This window comes from Felis catus, chromosome B1, assembly GCF_018350175.1.
Source record: "Felis catus isolate Fca126 chromosome B1, F.catus_Fca126_mat1.0, whole genome shotgun sequence".
NCBI lineage: Eukaryota > Metazoa > Chordata > Mammalia > Carnivora > Felidae > Felis > Felis catus.
Window position 1 is genome coordinate 102,258,012 of NC_058371.1, and position 9,672 is coordinate 102,267,683.

General features: G+C 35.0%; 1 protein-coding gene across 3 annotated transcripts in view; it reads left to right on the forward strand.

The window, feature by feature from the left end:
* BBS7 (Bardet-Biedl syndrome 7) overlaps positions 1-9,672 on the forward strand; it is a 36,710-nt gene that overhangs the window by 1,066 nt on the left and 25,972 nt on the right. For 2 of the 3 annotated variants that reach the window (XM_006930881.5, XM_003985033.6), the window contains exons 2-5: positions 1,072-1,137; positions 5,135-5,197; positions 6,854-7,029; positions 9,391-9,577. In XM_006930881.5, the coding sequence (XP_006930943.2) occupies positions 1,072-1,137; positions 5,135-5,197; positions 6,854-7,029; positions 9,391-9,577 (492 nt within the window). The remainder of the gene's footprint in view (positions 1-1,071; positions 1,138-5,134; positions 5,198-6,853; positions 7,030-9,390; positions 9,578-9,672) is intronic. The other variant, XM_045055916.1, reaches the window with a different exon arrangement.

Consider the following 9,672-nt stretch of genomic DNA (forward strand, 5'->3'; position numbering starts at 1 on the left):
CTTTTGTCTCCTAAACATCTCTTGACTGGTCCCATGTTTTTCCCCATCTCCATTACCCCCAATTCAGGTCCTCATCTTCGCTTTCTCCAGTAATTGAAATAGCCTCTTATTTGGACTCCTAGCCTCCTGCTTCACCTCCCTCCAAGCCGTCCTTCACATCACTTGTTAGAATGTTTCAAAAACGCAAATCTAAACAGATTACTCTATTTAAAAAAAAAAATTAATGTTTTATTTATTTTTGAGACAGAGAGAGACAGAGCATGAATGAGGGGAGGGGCAGAGAGAGAGAGGGAGACACAGAATCTGAAACAGGTTCCAGGCTCTGAGCCGTCAGCACAGAGCCCGACGCGGGGCTCGAACTCACGGACCGCGAGATCATGACCTGAGCCGAAGTCGGAGGCTTAACCGACTGAGCCACCCAGGCGCCCCCTAAACAGATTACTTTAAACTTCAGTACTACTCCTTAGAATACAGAAGAAAGTTGTACTTCTACACTATATGTAAATCCTTTTATGATCTGTTGTTTACTGCAATGTCTGTCCCATTGGTCCCCATCCTCCCCACGTCTTCTCTCATACTGTGCGCCACTAGTGACAGTTCCCTGCTGTTTGCATCTTCCATACCTTTTGTAAAATAGTCCTCACTATCAGATTGGATGACATGACCCTCAGCATGTTCGGTGTTTCGCAGAAGTCTTCTATGTCGCATTTTTAATAATTGTAATCTATTTCCAAAGATTTTTAATTACTGTACAAAAACGAATAACTGTATGAAGGTTTTAATGAAGGCTTCTAGAAATATGAACATAAAGTATGTTGCCACTAGTGTCACATTATTTTTGGCTTGACAACTTTATAGCATAAATTTTACTATTTTGGGGTGGTTCCTATATTTTGTAATTTGTGGCATATATTTCATTAGAAAGTAAGTTTATCGCTGATAGTAGTTGTTTCATATCACTAATTGCAATACACAGTGAATTGAATCTGCTGGTTCTTTTAATCTCTTATGTAATCACTTCCAATTAGTGTATCAGAAAACATTCACTAGGTGGCTGGTGTGTTTCCTTAGGTGGGAGTGACCTCTCAGAAGACTATGAAGTTACTTCCTGCCTCAAGACATAGAGCCACACAAAAGGTACTGTACAGATCCTGGTTTCTCCCTATCTCTTTGCTCTGACAGAGAAGAGGTTTATATTCCTTTCTTTATTAGTTAAGTTACTCTTTTTAAAATGCTGATGTTAAAATGGAAATAAATTTCTTTTAATTTGAACAGACGTTGGAATACCAAGGGACATCCACAGTCAGTAATTTTCTTGGATATTCTAATTTTTATGTACAATCTGTAATAGTTTGAGCAAACTCATTGAAAAGTATATTCCAAGGTGCTCGATAAATGTTGTTGACTGACTGAAAAATATATTCCATTCCCCTGTTAACAATTTACTCAGTGTGTAATTGTGTGTACTAGATTGTGTATATGAAGAAGAAACATAAAGCACATTAGGATATAGAGAAAATTCTTTTTATTTTTTTATTAAAAAAAACTTTTCTAAATGTTTATTTATTTTTGAGAGAGAGAGACAGAGACAGAGTGTGAGCAGGGAAGGGGCAGACACAGAATCCTGAAGCAGGCTCCAGGCTCTCAGCTGTCAGCACAGAACCCAATGCGGGGCTCAAACTCCTGAACTGTGAGATCATGACCTGAGCTGAAGTGGGACAGTAAACTGACTGAGCCACCCAGGCACCCTGGGAAAATCCTTTTTAAACTTCATTGTATTTTTAAGAGTAATTAAGTATTTTGATGTTGAACTTTTTATTTAATTAATGAAAACTATATTTTTAAAATATATTTTTAGTGTTTATTTATTTGGGGAGGAGGGGCAGAGAGAGAGGGAGATAGAGAACCTGAAGCATGCTCCAGGCTCTGAGCTGTCAGTGCAGAGCCTGACATGGGGCTCAAACCCGTGAACTGTGAGATCATGACCTGAGCTGAAGTCGGACACTCAACCAACTGGGCCACCCTGGCGCCCCACAATGACAATAATTTTTGTAGCAATATTGATCCTATGATTTCTATAAACCAATTATAATTTCTTAGTAGACTGGTAGGATATTTTAATAGCTGCAAAATAAATACAGTATTCTGATGTAGTAACATTTTACTAATATAAATCAACATATTTTTCATTGCCATTTATTGTATTTGGTCTACTACATCAGAACTTTTCAAACTTTTTTGGCCTTAAGGCCCTTTTACACTCTTAAATTATTGAGGATCCCAAAGAACTTTTGTTTATGTAGGTTATATCTATCAATATTACTATATTAAGATTAAAACAAATATCTAAAATATTTGTTATTTTATTTTTTAAACAATACACCCATTACATGTTTACAAAGATAACATTTTAATAAAAAATAACTGCATTTTCAAAAACAAAAAGAGGATTTAGTGAGAATAGTGGTGTTGTGTCACACTTTTGCAAATTCTTTAGTCTGGCATAAGCAAGGCATCTAACTTCTCATATCTGTTTTCTACATTCAATCTGTTGTCTTGGTTGAAGCTCACACAGACACAGTTGAACTTAGGAGTTATTTAAATAGCTTTTCCAGGTAATTATGGCTCTTCACATATACTTGACAAATAGTAGTTACTTAAACATTAGTTGCAATGTGGATTAAGAAGCCATATTGATTAGCTTTTCATACTTTGATACATTAAAAACCATTTGTACTTTGAATGGATCTTTTACCCATGCATAGTTTTATAGCATCCTGTAATGGTCATTTGAGATTATTGGTTCATTGAGATATACATATCTTCCAAAAGTTGAATGTTCAAATGTTGATTGTTCCAAATGTTATTATAAAATATAAAGCAAATCACATTTGTTGATGTCACTACTGATTTCATCAGAAAAATTGTTAAGTATGGAGTAGCTGTCCAGCTCACAGTGGCAGATTCAAGTCTTCCAAAGTACTTATTTTCACTTGAAAACCCAAATTTTATCATTGGGAGCAAATACTTTCAATTGTTTTCCTTTAAAATGACAAGCTCACTTCTTTTAGGTTTTGTTTTGTTTTGTTTTGTTTTTAATGTCTACAAATACCAAGTGTTAGTAACAGCTTGTTATTAACCATTGTCTTCTTTTTTTTAATGTTTATTTATTTTGAGAGAGAGAGAAAGCCAGGGAGGGGCAGAGAGGGAGGGAGTGATTGAATCCCTAGCAGACTCCCGCGCTGTTAGCACAGAGCTGGGTGGCAGAGCTGGGTGCTTGCAGGGCTTGATTTACAAACCCTGAGTGAGATCATGACCTGAGCTGAAACGAAAAGTCAGACACTTAACCCACTGAGCCCCCCAGGCACCCCTTAACCATTGCTAATAGTTGCTAGTTGTTCTTTCATTCTTAAAATTGTGTTTCTTGAAAAAATTGAATAGTTCAGCTTGTGACTAAAACTGGTATTAAGTGTTTTTTGGTATGCAGCAAAAGTGCTTTATGCATATTTTTTATTTTCTCACACTATTAAAAAGACATGATTCAAGGGCCAAAATTCAAGAAGATTAATACTTTTTATTGCTTCATCAAGAACATTCTTACATGAAGTTTGATTTTTTTCTTTACTCTCAAGTGGTGATGAAGATTACAGTGACAACCGGTAAGGTTTGCTGTCATTGTTTTGATTCTTGCCAGACACCAGCAACTTTATCCACAATTGCTCTGCATCATCATCGTAAATATCAACATAGCAAAAAAGAAAAATACTTACTTAGAAAAATAGTTTTCATTTGCCAGATTCCCTAAAACGTTCTTGTTGACCCCAGGAATCTAGGAATCACACTTTGGGAATCCCTGTAATTATTGTTTTCACAAATTATTGGAGTAGTGTAGTATTTAAAAAAAAAAAAAAAAAACTCAAAACCTTAACTGTTCTTATGTATTTTTTCATCTGAATAGGAATCTGCCAATACCAAAGGTCCATAAATCTCCTGAAAATGTGTGCATAATTATTTGTGAATGTTCATTGTTCTAGAAAGAAAGTCCATAGCTTTCATAAAATGCACAAAGGGGTTTGTGATCCCCACACCAAAGTTAAGAATCAGGGACCCAAAAATGTGGCCTGTGCAACATCAACTTTTTGATAATTGAGACTTGTTTTGTGTCCTAATACATTGTCAATTTTCTAATGTTCCTGTGTGCTTGAAAAGAACATTTATAATGTACTTAGGATGAGTGAATTGCTTATTTATGCACGTGTGAGCACACACACACACACACACATATCCTACACATATGTACATGAATGTACACATGCATATGTACATACATATTAGATCAGAGGTAATTGTTTTTCTAATCTATATCCTCTTTTGTCTGCTTGTTTACCAATTCCTGAGAAACAAGTGTTAAAATCTCCCTCTGTATTTATTTCAAAATAATCCATTGGTTACATGTTGATAGTTGTTGAACCTGAATGATGGATATGTGGGAATTCATTATAATATTCTGTCTGCTTTTGCATAGGGTGAAAGTTTTCTATTAAGAAGGTTTTAAAAATATCAAGTAGGTCAATCACAACTTTACTGATAATCTGTTTTGAAAGTTAATCTTGGGGCGCCTGGGTGGCTCAGTCGGTTAAGCGGCCGACTTCAGCTCAGGTCATGATCTCGCGGTCCATGAGTTCGAGCCCCGCGTCGGGCTCTGGGCTGATGGCTCAGAGCCTGGAGCCTGCTTCTGATTCTGTGTCTCCCTCTCTCTCTGCCCCTCCCCCGTTCATGCTCTGTCTCTCTCTGTCTCAAAAATAAATAAAACGTTGAAAGTTAATCTTAACATATTCTTATCCTCTAGTTAAGGAAAAAAATTACCTCACTGACATTTCTGTTTATGTTCTCTTGCTCTCTTTACATTGTAGGAACAGAATATATGACCAATAACTTCAATAATGATTCTCCCTACCTTCTCGTTGCCCCTTTCTTGTAATTTCTTGGAGTATTATTTTTTGTGTAGGCACTTTCCTAGATTTTCTGATCTCTACTTTCAAAATTATGATTTATATTTTGAGATCTTGTTTCCCCCATATAAGTTAATAGGACATAATTGTAGTAATTTCATATTCTCTTCAATCTATTGTAGGTGGTTATTGGAGATCACGATGGGGTAGTTATGTGCTTTGGGATGAAGAAGGGAGAAGCAGTGGTATGTATAGCTTTTTTTTTTTTTTAGGAGAAAAAAGGATTTTCCTCTCTCTTTCTTTCTTTCTCTCTTTCTTTTCTTCCTTCCTTCCTTCCTTCCTTCCTTCCTTCCTTCCTTCCTTCCTTCCTTCCTTCCTTCCTTCCTTTGTAGGCTCCACACCCAGCATGGAGCCCAATGTGGGGCCCAAACTCATGACCCCAAGATCAAGACCCAAGCTGAGATCAAAAGTCAGTCACCTAACTGACTGAGTCACCCAGGTGCCTTGAAAAAAGGATTTTCTAAAAGAGAAACACACTACTTGTTGAATACTCTTAGGTTAAAATTGTTCTAAAAACAATGAAAAATGCATTGTGAGAAAAGTAGTTACATGAAGTATGAGGCTACAGGCAAGACAACAGTCATGTTCTAGCTAGCTGTAAAACACCTTTGACAGCCTAGGGTGATATATTAATTTTCTATGGTGTGTAACAGATTACTTTTGGGGGTTTGAATCAATACTATTATCTCATAGTTTCTGTGGGTCAGGAATATGGTTTCGTGTCTTACATGGCTACAGTGTAGATATTAGCCAGGATCTATTCCTTTTTGGAGCTGGGGTCCTATTCCAAGCTTACATGGTTGTTGACGGGATTCAGATTCTTGCTGTTGTAGGACTGGGGTCCCCATTTTATTGCTGTCTATAAACCAGGGGCTGCTCTCAACATCTTGAGGCCCCCACAGTTCTTTGCCATATGGTCTTCTCACTGGCCTTCTCATGGTGACCTGCTTCAAGCCAGCAGGAAAATCTGTCCAGTCAGCTAATGTAGAGTCTTAATGTAACTTATGTAACATAATATAACATGGAAGTGACTATCCCATCACCTCTGCCTCTTAATGTAACCTAATCAAGGATGTGATTAATGCATTATCATATTGACAGATCATAGTTTACAAGCAATGGGTCTGAGCTGTGAACACTAATATATTCACTATACATTATGTAGAATTTATAAAAAAACTGAATAGGGTAAAAACTGTCAGAAGGTGCAGTGTTTCTATTATTTGTATATTCTCCCAGATACTTTATTCTCTGTATAAAGTCATTGGAGGAGAGGGAGAGAAATTGGTGCCAATAATAAAATGGAAAATAACCAGGAAGAAATTAATAATACAAATGGTATTTCCAATTAGATATCAAGTTATACATTCAGGTTTTCAGTAAATTCTACAATCTTTTACTTATACTGCGAAAATTTATAAAAATTATGAAGAAAGCAGGAGAGATTAGTTTTAAACAGACAATTCAAGCGTAAAAAGATGTCCATTGGAGCCAGTGGGGGAATCTTGTTAAAATGCAGTTCTTATTCAGTAGAAAAGTCTGCATTTTTAATAAGGTTAATCATACTAATCGCACTGCTTAATGAACTCTACTTTGAGTTGCAGGAGTTTAGATTTTAATGATGTTGCTGAAATATGTGTGGCAATAAATATTCTAAATTTTGAAGATATTTAGCCAAAAACCTTGAAGACCCACTGAAGTAAATACATTTGTATCTAAAGATGTTTCTATATAATGGAACTATAATACTTTGTGTGTTTGAAATCACAGCGTTTTTTATGGTAAAAGAAAATGCTTACAATAAATTTGTGTACTTAATTTTTCCCCCATGATTTTTGCAGGCAGTGTTCAAGACTTTACCAGGGCAGAAGATTGCAAGATTGGAGCTAGGAGGGGTTCTTAATACACCCCAGGAGAAAATTTTTGTTGCTGCAGGATCTGAGATTAGAGGCTTCACAAAGAGAGGAAAACAGTTCCTCTCTTTTGAAACAAACCTCACTGAAAGCATTAAAGCTATGTATGTTCATCCTTTTTTTTATCTTTACATATCCATTTACAATATTTTGGATAGGTGACAAACATCAGATTGAGTCTCATATCTTAATAGATTTCCTGGGAAGTAAAATTGCCTAAAGGCACTTTGTTAGTAAGAAACTAATTAACCTAGAATCAGTACAAAATCAATTGGTTGTTGAAATGTTTTCTTTTAAAGACTCTCATAGTATTTATACATTAATTTTTGACTAATTGGTTCAATTGATTCATGATTAAGGTATAAAAGAAAAAAGTAAAAGAAATCTAGAGATGTTTAGGTTTCTGTTCCTTTGATGTCTCTGGTAATTTTGGTTATGAGGTAGCATCATTTTATTAAAAAGCTGGCTGTCAAAGTTGGTAACTACCAATAGGATATAATTTTAGGTAAATCAGTTAAGACCCTGAGTAAAAATAACTCCCTTAAGGGCTTTTGGATATGTGAGATTTTGCAGTTTAAATTTTAGTTTTTTTTAATCATGGGGGGCTGAAAAGCCTTTAAAGTTTATCTAACACACTGTCCTCAAACCTACTACTGAGGAGAATCCCTTGGCAGCTTAAAAGAGTAGATTTCTTGTCTTACTCATACCTGCAGAATTGGAATTATTAGGAGTGGGTTAAAAGAAAAAAGTTCTTCATTTGACTATGATGCAGCCAAGTTCTATAAGCAACCAGACATTGGTTTGAAAACTGCGAACTCAGTTCAGCGTTCTGTGTAATGCACAGCTGTCCTGTATAATTCTGTATAATGCATGTCTCATGTCCTGACATCCAAGCCGCAAAACTTTGGTTTGGTGAGATTAGGTAAGATTTAAACAGTGGTACATGGGAGTGAGTTCAGTGGTTTAATAAGAATAGAATACTTTTGAAATGCTTTTGTAGATAGACATGGTCAATGATAATTGTAAAATACTAAAATCAAAGTAATACATTAATAATTAGCATAACTCACATTCAGAAGGATATGTGGGCACAGGTTTGAGAAAGATAAGGAATTTCCTAGACAATAATTCCTTTTGCTAATTTCTTAAATGTTTTTGTTGGAGTGGCAGTGGCAGGATGGAGAAGATCTTTACTTAATTTTTGAAAATTTATTGTCTGAATCCCCAAATTTACAAGGGTGCATAGGAAAGCAAGGTTATAACTTGGCAAGATTCAGTAAGAGAGCACTTACAAAAACTTACAAGTTGGTTACCACTCATGCATCCCTTCCCTGCTTAATGTTTCCATCTATCCCTGCTCTTGTCAACAATAGTGATTGTAAGCAGTACTTCGGAAAATGTGTAACTGCAATATAATTGCAAATGTAATACAGATGGATTTCTAGATGAAACTTTAAGTCTTGAAAAAGAATTTTGTTAGTTGATAAAAATGATACTGAGGACTACTGAAATCATATGCAGAGCCACAGAGTGAGGCCACTTAAGCGATAATTGAAGAAGAGAAAATCAATGAGGATAATTATAAGATAAGAAATAATTTTAATTCCAAAACTTTTTAACTAGACTTTAGAAGTTTCACCTTCAAATAAACCTTCAAATAAAATTACCTTCTTTATTATCACCTTCTTTATGGTTATAGCAGTCTACAAGTGAAAGGTAATATACTAGTATATAATTTTTGTCAAGTTTCAGCTCCCCAAGTGAAAACTGGATTCGATATAGAATTAGAATGTTGTTATGATTATTGCCTACATTTTGTTAAATATAATTTAAAATGAAAATTTCATTTTTTTTCAAGATAAAAATCTAATGAAATCATTTTTTTCACTGTTTACCATTTAAAGTAGATTCATTTCCAACAGCCTTTGCTAGACAGTTCAGAAAAGTAGTAGGAAAGCTAACTCTAAAGCTAAAAGCTACCTAATGCAGTCTACTCCACTACTGGTTGTGTGCCATTAGGCAAGTTACCTAACACTTTATTGTTCTCTGTCAAAAGGAATAATAATGGTCCCTGCTTTATAACATTATGAGGATTAAGCTAATCCATGTAATACATGTAAATCATTTAGGACAGTGCTTGTCACATAGTACACATTTAAAAAAAGTTCCTTTTTTCAAATTGTCTTCAGATATAGACAGTTAAATTATCATTGTCTTTTTCATTTTTTTCTGAGCTTAATTTTTGAGATGCCTAAGACCTTAAGGTCTTCACAGCTTTCAAAATCAATGTTATACCTAAAGGCTAAAATTAAGTGGGGGAAATGAGGGGAAAAATATCTATTCTTTAAGTCTGTGATAAAATGATAGAAACTGTATAAACTCATTTTCATCTCATAAAAGTTCAGGAGTTTTCTATGCTTATTTTTAAAAATATGGATATTTTATATTACTTTTAATGTTCTCAGGCATATATCTGGCTCAGACCTCTTTCTCAGTGCAAGTTACATCTATAACCATTATTGTGACTGCAAAGACCAGCATTATTACCTTTCCGGGGACAAAATCAATGACGTCATCTGCCTTCCAGTGGAAAGATTACCTAGTATTACACCAGTATTGGCCTGCCAGGACAGAGTGCTCAGAGTTTTACAGGTTTCTGTGATTTGCATTTTTATAGTTTTTCATAATTTATGTTAAATAAGTATTACTGAACAATGTGTATTTAAGTTAAATTACTTATTACTGCC